This window comes from Pseudochaenichthys georgianus, chromosome 10, assembly GCF_902827115.2.
Source record: "Pseudochaenichthys georgianus chromosome 10, fPseGeo1.2, whole genome shotgun sequence".
In the NCBI taxonomy this organism is placed as follows: domain Eukaryota; kingdom Metazoa; phylum Chordata; class Actinopteri; order Perciformes; family Channichthyidae; genus Pseudochaenichthys; species Pseudochaenichthys georgianus.
Window position 1 is genome coordinate 16,956,404 of NC_047512.1, and position 20,349 is coordinate 16,976,752.

General features: G+C 43.1%; 1 protein-coding gene across 2 annotated transcripts; it reads right to left on the reverse strand.

Moving 5' to 3' along the window:
• Positions 1-454: 454 nt before the first annotated feature.
• On the reverse strand, positions 455-18,724 carry sesn4 (sestrin 4). 2 transcript variants are annotated; one of them, XM_034093044.2, is made up of 9 exons: positions 18,529-18,724; positions 12,398-12,595; positions 12,036-12,218; positions 11,251-11,496; positions 10,839-10,953; positions 10,534-10,658; positions 9,946-10,112; positions 9,710-9,854; positions 455-2,431 (listed from the first exon to the last, which is right to left on the reverse strand). In XM_034093044.2, the coding sequence occupies exons 1-9, from the start codon at positions 18,592-18,594 to the stop codon at positions 2,342-2,344; spliced, it is 1,335 nt and encodes a 444-aa protein (XP_033948935.1). In that variant the 5' UTR covers positions 18,595-18,724; the 3' UTR covers positions 455-2,341. The 2 variants fall into 2 exon arrangements, with proteins under 2 accessions (XP_033948935.1, XP_033948936.1); XM_034093045.2 differs by lacking the exon at positions 18,529-18,724 and adding an exon at positions 15,432-15,518.
• Positions 18,725-20,349: the final 1,625 nt, after the last annotated feature.

A 20,349-nucleotide genomic window follows, 5' to 3' on the forward strand; every position in this document is an offset into this window, starting at 1 on the left:
TGTCGGGTTGTTACACTTATAACAAAACATTTAAATTATAAACTTTTTTAGTGTGTGAAGAAACTATAACAGTGAGGTAAGTACAACATTTCCCCCTTGTAATTAATCAGAAAGATTAAAGGGCAGTAAAAATACTTAACTCTCTATCATATCTTCTTGGTCATATATCAGGAGTAAATATATTCTTGATATTGGGAAAAGTAAGTACATTTCCATCTTATTTCCTTTGCTTTTAATTCAACCTCACAGGCGATCAGCAGACGGTGGTGGAAAGATTTAGAAAACAATACATGGAACTTAAATGAAATGGTTTAAAAGTCGGACTTGTAGAGAGTAAGTGAGAAACAAAAGGATTGCTCGATATGATTTTGTTACAGTTTAAGGTTTGTGTGATTTACCACTTTATGAAAAACATTGAGGTTTCCTGGGGATGAAAGTAAAACAGGAGACAGGATTTATTTTCATAGAGCATCTTTATAGAAAACATTTCTTCACATTTTCAAAAAACAGTTTTTTGCTTTTTCACTTGTTCTCTTTTTTTTAAGAAGTTTCTTGTTTTTTTTAAAGAGAATTATCTGCTCAAGTTGAACATGTTTAACATCCATCTGTGTCAAAGGCTCTTTGCTGAGTTGCTGGGGTTCCCAGGTGTCTGATAGAGGACACACACTGACAAACGCCAAGAAAAAAACTTCTTTTTTTCCAACTTTTTAAACCCGTGTTTTAAAAGGTTTCCCAGCTGCCACCAGAGCCCACATCCAGCCTCCAGTAGTCACCTCCCTCCACTTCAGCAGCATCCAGCTGTATTCTGAAGGCACCTGTGTTATCAGCGCTTTGCTTGACATGCTCGATATGCACTTGTTTATTTTCTACATCTTGCAGCTACTAATTCTAAAGTCTGTCAAAACTCTACGTCTACCTGAGCTGCAGCACAACAAGCAGGTCCTACCGTTAAACCCAGAAACAAAAACTATAAAAATAAAAAAAGACAGAAACCAAGATACACGCGTTTCAACTAATAGTTTGCACATTGTTCTGCTTTGCAAATTGTACCGTGGATTTCTATAATCAGCTTTGCTACAGCTCACAAGAAAAGCTTAGACACAAAGCTTTGAGCAGAACGTCTGAACTCATGACCAGTGCAGATCGACTGGGAATTTTCCATCCATCCAATCCTTCAATTTGCTTCTTTAATGACCTTTGGTCTGAAATTCCCCGGGCGCCGTTCAAAATGGCAGCCCACTGCTCCTAACACTAGGATGGGTCAAATGCAGAGAAACTGTTTCGTCACATAGTACCTGTACTACGTAATGACAATAAGTTGAATCTTCTTCTTCTTCAAATTCAGTCTCTGATTTGATCACTTCTGAAGCGCAAAAAACAATCATTTAGCGAATGGCTCAGCTTAATCCTCAATGACTTCCTAAGTTTAGTTACACGTTTTCTTATCAGGCGTAAATTATGTCTTGAAAACATTATTATCTTCAAAATCCTTCTGTGTGTCAGCGCTGACCTGAACGTAACAACGTAATAACGTAATAATTCACTGTAATCTGGGGTTGAGAACAAAAGCTAATTTGAAAGTTACACGACAAACAGTCTCAAATATTTTTTTCACACGTCATACAGTCGAGAAGAAAGGCGTCAGACACCGACACCGTGCGTCTCAATGTCTACTATTGAGTTACCTTGCATTATAAATATATAAAGTTTAAAAAAGTGCTTTTTTAAAAGAAACTATAGTGATGTGATAACTTCCAGCAGTGTCACTGTGGTGTTTGTTCTTGACCAGCATTAATACGAAATGTTAGGGAGGGCGAAACGGTCGTCCTTCACGGTCCACTCACTGTCCTCCTCCAACACTGACGAGGATTGTCAACAAAAATAACCTGGTCTCCCGTTAACATTCAACGTGTACAAATCGATATTTTTTGGGGAAAGCATAGTTAATACAAAAAGGAGACCGATGAAACTAAGGAGAGTGTTGGCCGCTGTAACACTGCTACTACCGAGCCGCTTCGTACAGAATGAACACAAAACAAAAAGGTACACATTGAAACATCTCTAGGAATAATTGCACATAACGTTTGAGAGCCAAGATGTCTGATGAGAGGACTTCACAACAGGAGAATCTGCGTGAGGAGGGGGGGCGTGGCACACTATGGTATAAATACATTACATCTGAGAAAAAGGAAAGCACATTCATGAGGCACAGCTACAAAACCATGAGCTCTGTGTCCCTAAAAGTGTCCCTCTCGTCCCACCGTCTGCTGTTGAGAAGTCTTCATCCTCGCGTCTCTCTGTACCGGCGGAGAGTTATTTAGCTCGGTGCCTCTCCGAGCGCTCATGCGATCATATACTGAGTGATGGCTCTCAGCGCGTAGAGCAGCTCCGCCTGCAGCCGGGCCTCCATGATGAGCAGGTTCACGTGTATCTGAGGGGAGGGGAGGACATGGGGTTCACTCAGAGCGCCTCACAGGGTTCAGAGTAAACAGTGAGGATTAGGACGGCACCAAATAGATAGAAGCCTAGTTCCTGATATTGATATTCTGATTGAAAAGCTTTGCCGATTTGTTTTCTTTTTAACGTCTAGTCGTCCTGTTTAATAGCCAGTATTTCTGTACAGTTGCAGATACAGAAAATACTACACTATTATTATTAATGTAATACTATGATTATAATTGGAGTCCTGCGGGTGGCAAAGATGAGGCAAATCCTCCTCTGATTAAGCTAATTACCGCTGGTGTTTTATTTTATTTTCTTTAGTTTTCTAGCCCCTCATGCTATAATCATGTGTATTTTCTCCATTCCTGTTCATGTGTCTTCTCGCAATTATCCCTGGCCCCGTGTATCTCGTAATCGATATAACCGTCTGCTCTCGTCTATCCCAGGTGCTCCACTGACATCCAACATCTAGTTTCAGGCGGCCTGTGGAACTGCCAGTCAGCTGTTCCTAAGGCTGACTTCATCTCTGGCTACGCCTCCCTGCTAGTGCTGCGTACCGGTACGCCGAACCGGTACTGGACTTGTAAAAAGTTTCGGTTCAAGTCCGGTTAAAACCGGAACGTCGGGAACCGGTACTTGGACTCGCAAAAAAACTAGCACTTACGTATATTCTGGTGTCTGTGGTTATTTAAACATTCCCTGATAAACGTTATTCAGCGTCAATACATGAGTGCTAATCCCAGTGTGCTCAGTGTACAACATCACATGTCATTTCACCTTCGATTCACGGTTTGAAAAGGTAGCATTTCGCCACATGCTAACGCTAACCGGAAGTGAAGAATTTTTCAGAATAAAAGTGTTAATAGTGTGAACTTCCGTCTTTTTCAGAATAAAACTGATTTAAATTAAATAGTGTATTTCATTCAAAATTACGCCATATCAACATTGATTTTAATTTCTAAATTAATGTATGTGCATCACTATGTATGTAGTATGTACTGTATAATGTACACATGTAGAGTTGTAGAAAATACATGGTGTACAGACAGTAAAGTACGCTCTGACTGTACAGTCACTACAGTGTAGCCTATACTGTATAGTAGGTGTGTAACAGTGTAATGTGTATAGTCTACTCTACACTCTACCTTTCAGCAACGTTTTAGGGATTTAGGCTCAGTCAGCTCAGGGACTGTTTGGTTACTTTAGTTTGGTAAATGAAATACATGTTTGAACTTTGTAGTAGTTCACTGCAGTTGCTGTCATAAGTCATTTGTAGACTAAGTGGCAAAAAGTTTTGTTTTTTTACATTTGTACTTTGTAGAGAAATGTAGACACAAGTTGGAAGGGAGCACAATAATCCTGACGAGTTTGAATTTGAGTTGATTATGAGTTCATTTTCAATTGATAATTAGCTCACAATAAGTTCACTTTAGTTACTCACACAACTTGACACAAGACATGGGTTCAGGTCCGGACTTATAAGTCCGGACCTGAACCTGAACCTCTGGACTTGAGTCCGGACCTGAACCTGAATGTGAGTCCAGGTACGCACTACGCAGCACTACTCCCTGCAGTCTCTGGATTTCCTTGCTCTCACTGAGACCTGGATTACTCCATTCAACACATCCACCCCAGCAGCTCTCTCCACAGCATATTCCTTCTCCCATACACCCAGACCCACTGGCAGAGGAGGTGGCACTGGTCTCCTGCTCTCTCCCAAATGGAGCTTTTCCCTCTTCAAGCTACCTAACTTCACTCCTTCCACCTTTGAATTCCATGCCGTCTCAGTAACCCATCCTATACAATTAACCATTGTTGTTCTCTACCGTCCACCAGGCGCCTTGGGGGACTTCTTGGAGGAATTGGATAATCTCCTCTCACACATCCCTGAAACTGGCCCTCCCGCTGTACTTCTCGGAGACTTCAACCTCCAGACGGGGAAGATAGACGAACTAACATATCTGTTAACCGCCTTTGCTTTCTCACTGTCTCCGTCCCCACCAACTCATAAAGCTGGCAATGTCCTTGATCTCATATTCTCAAGGAACTGCGCTACTTCTAACCTCTCTGTAAACCCGCTCCACACATCCGATCACTTCTTCATTTCATTCTCTGTACCCCTTTCCAAACATAACAAACTAATCTCTTCTCATCCTGCACCTGTCCGCTGTAACCTTCGTTCCCTCTCCCCCTTTGCCTCATCGGTGCTCTCAGCCCTCCCTTCCTCCGACTCGTTCCAACTCCTGCCTCCAAACTCTGCTGCAGAAACTCTCCTCTCTACTCTCTCATCCTCTCTGGACTCTCTCCGTCCTCTCACATCTCGGCAGGCTCGTCAGTCCCCTCCTGCTCCCTGGCTAAATGACGCACTGCGTGCTAATAGAACCGTCCTTCGGGCAGCAGAGCGGAAACGGTGGAAATCCAAACACCATGACGACCTCCTAACCTATCAGGCTCTCCTCTCCTCTTTCTCTGCTTCGATCTCTCAGGCAAAAAGCACTTTCTTTCAAGATAAGATCCAATCTTCCTATTCCAATCCCAAAAAACTATTTTCCATCTTCTCCACCCTCTTGGACCCTCCCAAAGCCCCTTCCCCCTCCTCCCTTCTGTCAAGCAACTTTGTTAACCACTTTGAAAAAAAGGTTGATGATATTCGCTCTTCTTTTTCTGACTCACCTTTACTCACCGCTGGGTCACCAGACCCTCCTTCCACCCACACACTAACCTCCTTTTCCCCTCTCTCTCCAAGTGAGGTTCTTACCCTCATTACCTCTGCCCGCCCTACCACCTGTCCTCTGGACCCTATCCCCTCAAACCTCCTTCAGACTATCGCTCCTGATATTCTACCATTTCTCACCCATTTCATCAACACTTCTCTAACTTCTGGTCACTTTCCAAACAGTCTCAAGGAGGCAAGAGTAAACCCTCTCCTAAAGAAACCCACTCTCAACCCGTCTGATGTTATAAACTACAGGCCTGTCTCTCTCCTCCCGTTCCTGTCTAAAACACTTGAACGCGCTGTCTTTAAACAACTCTCCTGTTATCTCCATCAGAACAACCTTCTGGATCCGCACCAGTCTGGTTTCAAGGCAGGTCACTCCACAGAAACTGCCCTCCTTGCTGTCTCTGAGGAACTGCACACTGCTAAAGCAGCCTCCCTCTCCTCTGTCATCATCCTGTTGGACCTGTCTGCTGCATTCGACACGGTGAACCATCAGATCCTCCTTCACACTCTCCAAGAACTTGGAGTTTCAGGCTCTGCACTTTCCCTCCTCACCTCATACCTCAAAGACCGTACCTACAGGGTAACTTGGAGAGGGTCCGAGTCCGACCCTTGTCAATTAACTACAGGGGTCCCTCAGGGCTCTGTTCTTGGTCCCCTCCTCTTCTTTCTGTACACAAACTCGCTCGGATCAGTCATTAGCCCGCATTGGTTTTTCATACCACTGCTACGCTGACGACACCCAATTAATTCTGTCCTTTCCCCGCTCAGAGACCCAGGTCGTCGCACGCATCTCTGCTTGTCTAGCTGACATCTCTCAGTGGATGTCTGCTCATCACCTCAAGCTCAACCTTGACAAGACTGAACTGCTTTTCCTTCCGGGAAAAGATTGGCCCTCTCTTGACATGACAATCAACATTGGCACTTCTGTTGTTTCCCCGACTCAGACTGCAAGGAATCTGGGTGTGATCCTAGATAAGAAACTGTCCTTAGGCGCATTCACACTGCGGTACTTTTCCCACAAAAGGTTCATGCGAACTAAAGAGTTCGCATGAACCTGGGGTGGATTAGGCAAATGAAGCCGCTGACGTCACTTCTTCTTCTTCTGCTTTGGGCTTACTGGCAGGCCGCAAACCACTTCACGGCGTATACTGCCGCTCAAAGTCCCCGGCCGGAAGTCCCCGGAGTTGGGGACGGGCCTTCCGAGTAAATCGCCAGAACGCCTCCTCATCTCCACCGCTCCCATGTTTTATTTTGTGTTGCCATAAGTTAGTCTCTCTGCGTTTCTGCGCTGGGCTAATGCTAATGCTAATGCTAATGCGAGGATAATAAAATGGCGGCTTCACAAAACTTTTTGGGAGTTTTACGGGGCGTGGTTTGCAATCCGCCCAGCCAATCAGAAATATAGCTCTTTTCTCACAAAAGAGCCGCTCGAAAGTCCCTGCTCTCTAGCAGGGACTTTCGAGGGGGTAAAAAGGTTCGCATGAACTAATTTTAGTACCGGCTCTTTTTGGTGTGAACGCGATAAAAGAGTTCTCATGAACTAAGTTCGCATGAACCTTTGTGGGAAAAGTACCGCAGTGTGAATGCGCCTCTTCACTGCAAACATCGCTGCTACAACCCGTTGCTGCAGATACACGCTTTACAACATCAGGAGGATACGTCCCCAGCTGACCCAGAAAGCCACGCAGGTTCTGGTCCAGGCTCTCGTCACCTCACGCCTAGACTACTGCAACTCCCTCCTGGCTGGTCTACCTGCATGTGCCATCTGACCTCTGCAGCTCACCCAGAATGCAGCGGCTCGTCTGGTCTTCAACCTTCCTAAATTTTCCCACACCACGCCGCTCCTCCGCTCACTTCACTGGCTTCCAGTAACTGCTAGAATCCACTTCAAGACACTGGTACTTGCGTACCATGCTGCGAATGGATCTGGCCCTGCCTACATCCAGGACATGGTTAAACTGTACACCCCAGCGCGTGCACTACGCTCTGCATCAGCCAAACGACTCGCTGCACCCTCGCTGCGAGGGGGACCCAAGTTCCCATCAGCAAAAACACGTGGGTTTGCTATCCTGGCTCCAAAATGGTAGAATGAGCTCCCCATTGACATCAGGACAGCAGAAAGTCTGCACATCTTCCGGCGCAGACTGAAAACTCATCTCTTTCGACTCCACTTCGAGCGATATTATTACTAACAAAGAACTGCTAACAGAGCACTTATATACTAATAAAGGACTGGCTTATCTATAGCCAGTTGAGTAGCACTTGAAATGTTTGGCTCTATGAAACCTGATGTACTTATATGATTCTGTTTTCTTCAAGGTTGTGTCTTCCTGGTCGAATGTACTTATTGTAAGTCGCTTTGGATAAAAGCGTCAGCTAAATGCAATGTAATGTAATTACATTCGAGTGGTGGCTGTGTATGATTTCCCCATCATTCCACAATTCAAACATTCACAATAACCTCAAAAATTCAAAAACTATTGAAAAAGAGATAAGTTTGTGCACAGATGGAAGGCTGACAGGCAGGTTGGCCATCCAGTTATTTTAGCCTGGCCGGTTCAGATGATTGGTTGTGCTTTTTACAGTACTACGGCTTCCACAGATGGATTTATTGTCAAAGCATTTAAGATATTCATTGCTATCGGGATGTTAAGAGCATTCCATGGAATATAACAAAAAGTGTTTCTGAAGCGAATTACCTACCCCACCTTTAAGCCTTTCAAAAAATAACATTTACATTGCATTCAAAAAACCTGTTAGCTCTCCCCAGTGGCGGTTCTAGAACATTTTACATGGGGTGGCAAAGGGGGGGCAAGAGGTCATGCCAGGGTGGCATGGGAGGGCGGGCAGTATGTGGTATTTTATACTGTATATATAACCTATTTATTGTTAAATCATGCCCTAACACAAGTGTTCTTAATGCACAAGAGAAACAAGGTGTTCAGACAAACAAACTAAAATATAGTACAGCTCAATACTCATGATACCCTAAAATTCTGTTTACTGTTTAACATCACCCATCTCTTAAGAGAGCTAAAGGTGACCTGTGCAGCAACACATTTCAACATGTGTCAATACTAAGAGCCGCTCGATTGTGCTGCTGTGATGGAATATATAAGGAGAATAAAAACATACCATGTGGTCCAGCTGGGGTCTCTTCTGCCTCCTGATCCCTGCCTCTGTCCCTCTTTCTGACACTTCATCTTTATTCCTCACATAAATGTCTTCTTCTTCACTAATTTCTTCATCTCCTCCTCTTCCTCCTGCTCTGACCCTCCTGGTCTCTTCATCTCCTCCTCTTCCTCCTGCTCTGACCCTCCTGGTCTCTTCATCTCTCTTTTCCTTTTCCTCCTGCTCTGACCCTCCTGGTCTCTTCATCTCCTCCTCTTCCTCCAGCTCAGACCCTCCTGGTCTCTTCATCTCCTCCTCTTCCTCCTGCTCTGACCCTCCTGGTCTCTTCATCTCTCTTTTCTTTTTCCTCTTTCTGTTCATCCTGATCACTTCTCAGATATGTCTTTGTGTTGTTGTTGACTCACTCCAGCTACTCTGGCCTGCAAGAGTCTACTTGTGAAAAGCACTGGTACAAATGCTTGTATAACTTTACACGTTAGGGCCATGTAGCTAATAAGTAGCCTATAATAAATATAACATCAGAAAGTATTTATCAAACGTACACAGGCAGCTGTGTTGAGATCCAGTTTGACGGTAAAGGATATATCCTGGTTTAATTTATCTGGCTTCATAAGTGTGATGTGTAATTTACGTGGATTTAATAGTACCGCATTGTTTAGCAAATAAAGTAATCGATCTCCCAGCTAGCACTGTCTGCGTAGTATTTTGTAACGCAACGTCCCAAACAGCGACCGTCTGTTAAACGCTATCGATTCAAACAGCAGCGTTTTATAAAAAAATATATGTCAATGTCAATCTCTGATCTTTAGTAAAAACAAAACTAGTGGAAGGGGAAATGCTCCCAGGGGAATGTGATCCACCTTCAGGTGCGGGGACAGCTCGCTCCCTCTCTGCAGCGGTGCAAGCTGCTGTCTCTGTGAACGCCCCTCCGCAGTTTAATGCAGGGCCGTAGCTACATTTTTAACGGGCCTAAGATGATATTTAGAATGATTCTGTTTTAATTAATGCACTGCTTGTTTCGTTGCTTGAGAAGCTTGTGGACATAGTGTAGGTTTGTTTCTACAAGTACAGTTTTAGGGACACAAAAGTTAGGGGGTCAGCTGGGGGGGCAAGGCTCTACAGTGGGGGGGGGCAAGGCTCTACTGCCCCGCCAGTAGATCCGCCCCTGGCTCTCCCTCAGTTAAAAGTTATATTCATAAAAGAAAGTGAAGGAAAGAAAGAAATTCACTCTCGAATTCTGATAAATCACCATTTAAATTAAGGATTTTGTATGTGGATTTTTTTTAAATGTACTTCTAGAGTAGTGACGGCACAAAAAAAACAACATACACATAATGCTTAAATAAAACACCTCTATGGAGGCTTCAAATGTAGCAAAGATAGTCGGTACAACTGTGTTAAAGGGGCTCTTACCCGCTCTGAAGGTTTGAGCGGAGCCAGACTGAGCGGACACACTGGAGTTTTGGTGGCATCTGGAAAGCAGGCCACAGACTTGATGTACAGCTTCAGATCCCGCTCCAGCAACTGGTTCACTTCTCCATAATCATAATCATCGTACCTGTAACCACAAACAAACATTCATTTAATCTACTAAACACAAAAGGAAAACAGGGCTTTAGTTCGAGTCTCAAAGGGTGTTTGTGTCTCACCGTATTCCTAACACGCAGTGGATGTAGTTCCAGATGGCCCTCTTCAGGTCGGGGCTGTGCATCGAGGGGAGGGTCGTCACGCTCCTGAATCTGTCGTCCAAGAGATGGCCGATGTCCGAGTACAACCTGTTGACTAAGGAGAAGCCGTGGTCCTCCCATGAATAGTCCTGCAGAGAAAACAACACATCAAGTCAGCAAGGTGGCGATGTTAGTTAAAGATCATCAAATATTAATGTGTGGCAGTGGTTCCCAACCCACGTCCTTTTGTAAGCAGTTCAAATAAGATGGTTGTTTTTATTTGAATAATTTAAGAAGCCTTAAAGAGGTGAGATGTGAATTAACAAAGATGGAACAAATCCCAAAGGTAAAAGGAAAAAACAACATCATTTTGTAAAGCCATTTTTTTCTCTGCTTCTCCAATCTTCTAAATCATTTTGTGATTTTGTTCCTAAAGAACCATAAAGTATGGCATCAGGATCTCAATGGGGTCTGTGGGACGAAGTCATGTGTAAAAGAAATGGAAGGTATTTTCTGACACCGTGGGATAACGAGCCCTAACACCCACTGTGACAGATATCCGATCCTCACCTGAACTCTAAATACTTGAAAGTGGTCCTCCTCTCTGCGAGCAAACTCCTGGTAGCATAAGTCTGGGTCTGTGATAAAACGTGTGGGGTCTGCAAAGCATATCATCTCCTCCTCTTCTTCCATATCTAAAAAAAGAGACGATGAAAGCAACAGCGATGGAGGGGAGGCAGAGGGAGTGCGTCAATAAATGTAGATTGCTCGAGTTTCACACCATGTGACCTCAAATGTAGCGCTCGAGATAACCATCAGAAGTGAGGGGGAACATCTGAGCGGAGATTTCTTGCCTGTGTGTTTCTGTTGGTTACCTGTTTGCTGGAGTGCTTGTGTCTGCAGCAGCCGCTCTTCTCTCTTCTCTCGCTCCTCCTGAGACTTCTGAATCTTCTCCTTCAGACACACCATGTCACAGCTGGAGTCCAGAGACTGTCCACACAAACACAGATAAGGTTGAATAAACCTTTAAGCATTTTTACAGGAAGGAACAGACACCAGGCTGAACAATGAACAACCCAATCTTACATTATAGATTCAGATGCATCTGTCATTTACACAAAGAGCTCTGTGATGCTGTATCAGATTAAAACCCTACTGTACACTTTTGTAATTATAAAAGTATATTTTATTCATGTTTGCAAGTGGAATATTTGTGTGAAACAGTCTACTTTGTTCTGCAATTATCAGTGATTTTCATTTGAAGAGAATACAGGTCTGATTTGTTACCCGTCTTCTCGTTATGTGTTCGGAGGGAGTGGCGAGCGTCTGAGGCACGTTGGCGTTGCCGTTGGCAGCATCGAAGGGGCAGAAGGTGGGCGGGGTGCCGTTGGGAGACTTGGAGAGAGAGGCAGGGTCTGAGTCTGTGTCACATCCAAACACAAAGCTGCAGAGGGAGTGGCAGTGAGCGAGGATCACCACGGCCTGCACCAGCTCCGCCAGAGACCAGCACTGCTCGCCCGCCTTCAGCAGCGCCTGACAGACAGAGCTCAGGGTCAGACACCTTTTAGAGTTCTTTATACTCGTTAGTGTGCATCTGAGCAGGGTGATTAGTGTAAACAGAAACTGAAATGAGCGGTGAAAATATCTTAACTCAATGAAAATATATTGTCTGGTTATTTTAAAAAAAAAGTGTAAAGAGAATGAAAATAATTTATTTTAGTTTAAGTTTTCTATTAAATATCAATTCCTAAAAAAGAAGATGTGACACTCCAGCAGAGGGCACTGTGCTTCACAATTAAAACCTGCTGTTTTTCACACGCAGTCTGGATTTGTAGAATTTGATTACAAGAAAATGATTTGAAGAAGTGTAATAAACAAACTGCTGTCAAACATGTATAAAGACTAAAACTAGCAAACGCATACTGAAAACTTTAATTCATAGGTTTATAACCTTGACCCTGAGAGCTCACTTCTGTATTGTGTATTCTGTAAGTTGTAATGAGTAATCATTTGATACTTTCTTGTTACGCTTTATTTAAAAAAATGATTGTCTGCGTTTTGCTGTGCTGTACCTGGATGTGTGAGCAGGCAGTGAGCCAGGGTTGGTGGGCCAGCACTTTGTTGATGTGGTCAAGCAGACGAAGGCGAGGGGGGGCTGCCTCCAAACCCTGCAGCCACACAGGGTCCCCGCCCACCCTCAGGAACTGGGCTGAGTGCAGGTACACCAGGTAGTTGCAGTGATGTCGCGCTGCAGCCTGAAGGGCAAGGTAATAAGAAGTTCAGACATTTCTCAAACGAGCGTGTTATTCTTTCATTTTGAATAATACTTCTATGATCCCTGCTGGAGAACAGCTTCCAAATCGACTATCGGTTTGTTTACAGTACAATGGCGAGATCCTGGGTTTGTATCAACGAGATGAGAAAGGCCACTGACCATGATGGCGATGTAATGGCGGTACGGCAGCGGCAGGGGCCCGTCCATGTGCAGGATGTAGTGCTGTGTGCGCAGGAAGCTCTCCAAGTACTGCGAGTGAGAGGCCATCTGCTGCGACACGGCGTCCACGCTGCCCCTGCTGACCAGAGCCTTCATGAACAGCAGCGACACGCGCTCCTTCTCTCCGTTCACCATCACCTATAGAGAGCAGGCAGAGAGGAGAGGGTTTCTGACGGGAGAAGCACAATCTTTGTTCCGTTTGTTGTTGCAGTCAAATCGGGGGATGATTTAAAGCTGTGATCATGTGTTTGATGCTGAGGCAGAAGTCATTGGACCTGAAACGAGGTACATTTATTGACTTATCCAGCAACAGAAAATGAACTGGCATACATTGTAATAATTATAATAATTGCTTAAATCAGTATATCAGCAAAAATCCCCCAAATAAACGGATTCCAGTTGAGCGGATATGGGAATTTTAAGTAATGAAACTAGATTAATTGATAAAGAACGAAAACCTTATATGCAGCCATAAATGTCAGATAAATGTTTTCTTTGATTTTGTGTACTCTGTAAAAAGTTTCCAATAAAATACTGCTTACATATTAATGGTGATAAGACGTAATAAAACAGTAACACAGGGCGGACTGTCCTTTCGGTGATTTATTAGAACTTATTTTATAGCCAAGAAAAGTTGGCTCAAGATAAAGTGCGGCTTCAGCGTCCACACCGTGTGACGACGGGCACCGACTGTACTTTGGACTGGAGTCATGTTCCACACCTTAAATCAGCTCATGAGTGTTGAAGGAACAGCGGCCGCGATGCTGGGATACCAGCGCCGGTGGCAAGCCAGTGCATTCCTTACATTATTCTTTCTGCAACTAAAACAAGCAAACAAAGTGCTCAGCCGCCAGCCCCACAGGCACCGAGACGCCACCTTGTGTTGGCTGCAGCAGGATCTGAAGCCTCATAAACATTATCATTACTACATGTAGCTGAGCCATATGGGTATCCACATCTGTTAATTAAAAGTGGATGCAGTAGACAAACTCAATAGATGGACTGATACAACGATGAAATCAGGAAAACATTACACCCAGGGGAAAGGGGGATTTAATGCTGGGTGGAACCGCAGAAGAAGAATCTAATGTGAAATGTGGGCTTATGAGGCCTTGAAGGGGGAAGCTCCGCAGTAGCAAAGAAGTGGATGAGGCCAAACGCACAAACATAGGTGGGATTGGGCCGAGGAGCCCGAGGCCAAGAGAAACAGACCCATGAGGAGAGGGAAGCTGTCCTGCCCTCATAGGCACAGCCATTTATTTCGTGCCTCGTCATCATACAATGGCCTCTAGGAAAAGCCTTGGGCGACGACTCAGTTCAGAAACCTGAGAGCACAGCGCTGATCAAAACCAAATGCTTCACTGCAGTTGGAATTGTACGAATGCTGGCGAGGACTTGTCACAGCACAAACTGCTGTCTAGGATTAATCCTTTCCCCGACAGCTCAGCTCATGTCACGGATAGTCAGAGAAAATGTCCATGAGCGGACCATGTTACTTAACTTGAGCCAAGCACGGCTCTTTGGTATTCACCACCATGTTTATCTGGCTAGTGGCTTCATGTGGTATTTCACTTCTCTCTACAGTGGACGAGGGTTTGATCCTGCACAAGACTCCACCTCTTGACCTATTTACGCTCAGACCTAGAAACACACATTAAATCTAATGATGATGTGTATTTTAGCCTCATCTCATAGTTTATATACAATGGAGGAAAGTCAAGAGGACGATTAAAAGGCAGCGAATGAACTGCACTAAATAAAACCTCCTTATAGTCGGACCCTGACACACTCTGGTCTGTCAGCGGACATGAGGACAGGCTGGAGGGCAGAGCACACAGGTGCCTGCCAATCAAAGGCCTCCTGACAAGAGCACATTCACACAAGTATCTCTCTCTAAACACAAGAGCTGCTGATTAGTATTCTGGGCTGCAGAATCTACGTTACTGCTTCATCAAGCACCAACCGGCTCGGTCACTTAAAGGAAAAGGCCTTTCAGAGGTCGCTGCTTTGAGGTCGACTTGTCAAGGACTTCTCATGCAGGGAGACCAATAATTCTGTCCAGCGTGTCACTATAGATCGCAACACAAACAGATTATGACTGATCCATGTGAAACTGTTCAATCAATGTCTCTCCGTTTAATTTGTAATAGTAAAACCACACACTCCTTAATCAGAGGTTTAAGAAATGGTGGTTCTGTAGTCAATGTATTAACCTGAATGATGTTATACTAATGGACAAGTATCAATATTTGAGTTAAAGATTAAACAGTTCTTTTTCAGTTATTAATGAATTAAAGTTACTGAAGAATGGAGACCAAGATGTACACAATGCACACAGTATTTAGATGAAAAATCTGCAACTACTTATGTAACTGCCAGTATGTGATGGAAAGCTGACACTTGCGCCAATATAACAGTCAGCTGATGTACAGCTGTTGATTGAACATCACTTTTTTGTAATGTACAGTGTGTTTTGTTGCAGTGCACAGCTGACGGTATGAATGCAAAACAATAAATGTACTCCGGGTCTGAGATTTACGACCTGTACCAGACATCCCAAATGCAACACTGGAAATATGGCTCCTGCTTATGAAAAAAAACAGACTATCAAGACAAACTGAGTCTCTGGCAAAATCTTATCAAAGTGGGTCATCGTGAGCAACCAGGTGACGCAATGAATGTGGGCATAACACCGACTGCTACTTGCTCCAGTAGGGGCTGTGTGAGCTCTTTGTTCACAGTGTGAAGGGAAAACACAATATCTGCATAAGCTTGATTCAGAAAATGTAACTGTTGCCGTTAGAAAATGTTCAAACTGAAATGAGAGAATGGGCTGCACAGCCAGATGATAAACCCACTGCTATTTTACATACAATATGTAAGCATGAGAACACAAACTCCTCATAGCCAGTGGGCAAATAAATGACTAGTTTTGTCATTAATTTGATCTTCAGAAACAAGTGACAAGACTTACTCATGTACAGACAGAGGAGACGGGAATTGTCCTCACCAGCGTCACCCCATCAAAAAGGAAATTGGTGTTTCATGACATTTCATAAACATGTCTGGACAAATGCGACAGAAAGCCAATTCTGAAACAGGAACTACAGTTGATGTGAGCACAGCAGGAAATAACACATCCTACAGTTTTAACTGAGTGAGCTGACAGCTTAACATGAAAGCAAAATTGAAAGTCAGCAGCTCGAGACAATATACAGTAAGTTGATGATTATGCTATGTGTCATTTTTAAAAGATTCCACGATTTTGAAACTACTGAAACCAAAACAAAAAGCATCTTAAATGTCTGACCAGTAAAGCAATGAATATTTCGTTGTTTCCCCACATCCATCCCAGCCCATTTATCAAATCAATACTTGTGATTAATACACCCAGGGAAATAAGGTTTATACAGACATCTTTTGCAGAGATTGTGTCCCGAGACACCCATGCACTTTGCTTCGTGTTTTTTGCCTGCCCACAGATGCTGCATACAGCCGTACTTTTGATAAGGCGATACGCTCCTTATTGTCCACCCACAGGAAAAAAACACCCGCATTAAACGAAAAGAAAAAGCTGTTAACAAGCATATTTTGGTTTCACATAGAAGCAAACAGTCTCATAGAGAAAGATATTAAGGCTTTGTGCACACAACCCTATTCATTCTGCTTACAGTACGCCCAGCAGCGAAGGATTTGGAAACAAAGCCATTTTTTTCCTAGTCAAAAACAAGCTTGGGGGTGACACAAGCGAGAAGGCTCTGTTGATATTGAAGCCCTGCTCTATTCAAATCAAAAGATGAATTCAAACTTGTGGCCTGGTTGCAAAAGACAGAAGAAGAATTCAAAAGCTGCCTGTTGTGGGAAAACATTTACAGGTGCAGATCATTTGACATTCAAAAAAAAAAAATTCCCTTGCCGCCACAGGAGAGGTCATTTGTATATTGATCAGAGAGCAGCAAGAGGCAGGGATGACATGAAAAACAGGAGTGACGTCGCTGAAGGGAGGAAAGGTAAATGCAGACAAAGAGCGGCTTTGATGGCAGGCTGACAAACAAAACAGCAGCACTGTACAGGCAGGAATATGAAGATGTCACACAATGATGTGGAAAAATTATGCAAGCAGTCCTCTAAGGGGAATTGTGTCAGTTTGAGATGAGACGTGCATGTGTGCATGTAGTGTCTCTACAGTAGGAGTGTGATTTTGGTGGGCTGCAAGAGGGGGGCTGCTGCGGATACAGGAGAAGGACATTCAATCTGCATTCCAATTGAGCCTGGAGGGGGTCCGTCCTTATTCTGCGCCGGCGTTCTGGCAGCATTAACCCCCCCCCTCTTAAAAAAATTACCGGAAACACAAGCAGCCAGGGCCGGTTTTGGCCTTGCAACCTGAACTCAAGAGTGTAGCGCAAAACAAACCAGCTGCAGCCCAAAGATGTTTTGAAAGGGGAGGAGAAGAGGGGAGGGTAAGGACAGCAGATACAACACAACCAAGACAAACAAAACACTGTGCTGCAGGATGACAAAAAGAAATAGGGAAAGCCGAGCCCATATACAGCAGATGAATTATTGGACCTGTCAGAAAACAAGGCAGGCAGGTAGAGCAAAAGACGGATAACAAGGTCATTCAAAAACAAGCCGAGGGTGAGCGGGTTATAAAAGCAGGTGCTCAAATGTGGTGTTGCTTAAATTGCCTGCTATATACTTCTTTATTTTAAACAGCTTTCGGGTGCAATGTCTTTAAGGAGCTGTAGTACTCATAGGGTTATTATGGTTTGCATAAGCAATCATAGGTCTCAACAAAAATACTGATTGTTTGCCATTTAGTTATAACAATGACGTACTCAAATGGCCTGTACAGAAAAATGCAAGCTGAATGTCAATGAATATGAACATAACACAATGAGAAGGGTACAGAAAGGAACACATATTGGACTTGAACCCAAAGTGGAAGGTTTTGAATCCCTTATTGCTCACATTCCTCCCTGTTTTTCTCCATTTCTGGACTCTAATCTGCAGCAAACATGGCTTTTTGGACTGCACTCGGGACAGCGCCCCCCTTCTGTTGCAAAATGGAAAAACAGCCACAGAGGAGAAAAACAACTTTGATTGGCAGTCCAGTTCAGCCAGCAAAAAACAGCACAATAAAAGTCGCCAACATTTATAGCGACTTGCAGTAAAAAAGGACTGAACAATCCCCATATGGCCTCATAGATTAAACGCATTTAAACTGTCGGGTCACCTAGAGCATTGCTTATATATTATTTATGGTGAATAAATGTCACTGCATTACTCCACAGCCACCAAAACTGACATACTTTTTTTCCTAAATCTTCAGATGATGTCATCGTCACCAATAGATTTCTCCTCGTACTGCAACATTCATATTTGTTACTGCATTTAAACATTAGTATTTGACTGTGAACCTTAAATATAACCATGTACTGTAAAGGAAAGCACTCAAATCACCACTGGTGAACCAACAAAGGAATAGTCTTCGTTACATGGATTGTGAAGGCATAACATCACAGTGGCTGCACAAACATATTTTGTTCACATTAATGTCTTACGGTAGCTTGTTATACCTTGATATAGCTGACATGTAAACGGCTGGAGATGTAAAGGATTAAAGGTGCCTTGATGGTGATAAAATGTGGCAGCTCATTACCCCCAATTTAACAATTAAAACTATGTTTGATTGTTTTTCCAGTTTGATTCAACTCTAGCATGATTGCTCTATATACCGTTAGCTAAGTTAGCTTGCTAAATCAGTTTGGTAATGCTATTTTTGCTCACTAGCTAGCTTCTAGTTGACAAGTAAAAAAGTTGAGATATTTAAAACTGTTTAAAACTGCAATAGTCATATTGTCAATAAGCTGTTTCCCGTCTAAACATGCTATTTAAATTTAAAAAAGACAACAAAGCTAAATGAAAGAGGTGGTTAAGAGACGAGTTGTTACTCTGATATAAAATATTCCCTTTATCAAATGAATGAACGTTACCCAGGCGACACAGTTAGCCGTTAGCTTTAATTGTGCTGAAACTATTTCCAACTGCTTCGTCTCTTGTCAGCTTACCTGTTTGTGCACGCGCTGACACTGGGTTCTCAGGGGGTACTCCATTTTACTCGTACAGATGATCATTTTCCAATAAAAGTGTGCTACTGCATGGATGCGGCTCTGTCTTTTCCTTGGTGTTTTCCAAGCTATAGCTAACAAAAGGCAAGACGAGCGTGCCTGCCTGCCGCTAGTTGCAGTCAGCCCGTCGCTCTGGAGCTGAAGACTGGGACAGCAGAGCGGAGAAACCTTCCACAGGCTGACCGCTCCGGTAACAGTGTGGCCAATCAGCGCTAAGGGGGCGGGGCTACGGGCTCATCTCAATGCTAACATCTGCAAACAACAGCACACACAGTCCCACTTTACAACACTGTCCCAACCAGTGTTGTAAAGTAACTAAGAGCATTTACTCAAGTAGCCTACTGTACTTAAGTACACTTTTGAGGTACTTTACATGAGTATCTTCAACAAAAACCACCTGACTCAGGGACAGCTTTATTATCCCACCGGCCATAGGACTATAAAACTCGTATCGTATTCTACTGTGCAGTATTTAATTTTACATCGTGTTTTTAGCTCATCTTGTTCTATTTTACACTTACGTATTTGTAAGAGGCCAGCAATTTCGTTTTTTGTGTGTATTGTTACACCCTGTTTTAAGCTCCTGTGCTGATTTATCTTGAACATACACACACGTGAATTAGGGGAATGTTGAATCTGGAAATGTTAAAATCTGGTCGCCCAGGGGCCTGTCTCCAGTGGTGGTGCGTCAATAAGTAGGATACATGTAAGTACGGTAAAGGACTATGCATACTTATATATACAGATTATAGGTTCTTGTACTTTACTTTAGTATTTTACTACATTTGTCTAACATTAACGTCTATCATTATTAAACTGCTTTCAGGGACTGAGTAGCTAATTGAGAAGGGAAGTGACCTTCAGGTGAGTTCTCGTTTACTGCAACAGCACACAATGATTATTCATCAGTTTGTGGAAAGGACTTATCAGTTTCAACATGATAATGTATATAGACAAAGACACCCGGTTTGGTGGAAAACTGACTTGCAATGAAGATCTGATCTTAGAGAGGTACTATTGTCCTCATGCTGAATTACCATAAGGGACACAACATGACCAGAAAAAAACACAAAGTAACCAAAATAGTACTACAAGGAGAAGCAACAACGACTACAAAGAGATGTAACTTTGTGCAGGGTTTTATTGAGTCCTCACCTCTTACTGAAAGGGACCTTTGTTCTGTATCAGGCATCTTGTTATTGAATTGAATTAAATCAGGTTGTTTTTGTGACTGAGAATCAGGACATTCGTATCATTTAGTTGTGGTGTTTTTGTACTGTCTTACCAGCTCCTGGCTTAAGATAGGGTCATGTGATAAGCGTGACATCAATTATTCAGGCAATCACCATGTCAATCTTTTTAATGTTAATAGTTCCTCAAAATGTAAGAATTTAGATTGTTTTCCTTTTAAAAATGGTTGCATGATTCTATGGAAACGTCTGTTTTATGAAAGTGGAAATTAAAACATATCTGGTTGGTCAGTTAAAATGGAAAATGGAAAATGATAGTATTTGCAAATGAACCTCCATATTTGCAGTGTGATATCCACTTACAACAAACACACTTTTGCTATAAATACAGATCTAATGTCTAAAATCACCTTTGAGTGTTGAAAATATAAAATAGTTAACATCCGAGTAAAAATAAAGCAGAGGAGAGCTCTGGTGCGGTAAACATGTGATACGAGACTATAAACTTTCCATATTAGATTAAATAGCAGTCTGCACAAACATCATGTGAATCTACTGCACCAGTCTAAAC

Bases quoted from the DNA above. Each gene is read 5' to 3' on its own strand.
- sesn4 (XM_034093044.2), bottom strand. From the start codon at position 18,594: ATGATCATCTGTACGAGTAAAATGGAGTACCCCCTGAGAACCCAGTGT. The intron at 10,954-11,250 runs GTAACAAATCAG...TTGTGTGGACAG, and splicing joins AACACATAACGAGAAGACGG to TCTCTGGACTCCAGCTGTGA. The intron at 2,432-9,709 runs GTAAGAGCCCCT...CCCTCCCCTCAG, and splicing joins CGCTCAAACCTTCAGAGCGG to ATACACGTGAACCTGCTCAT.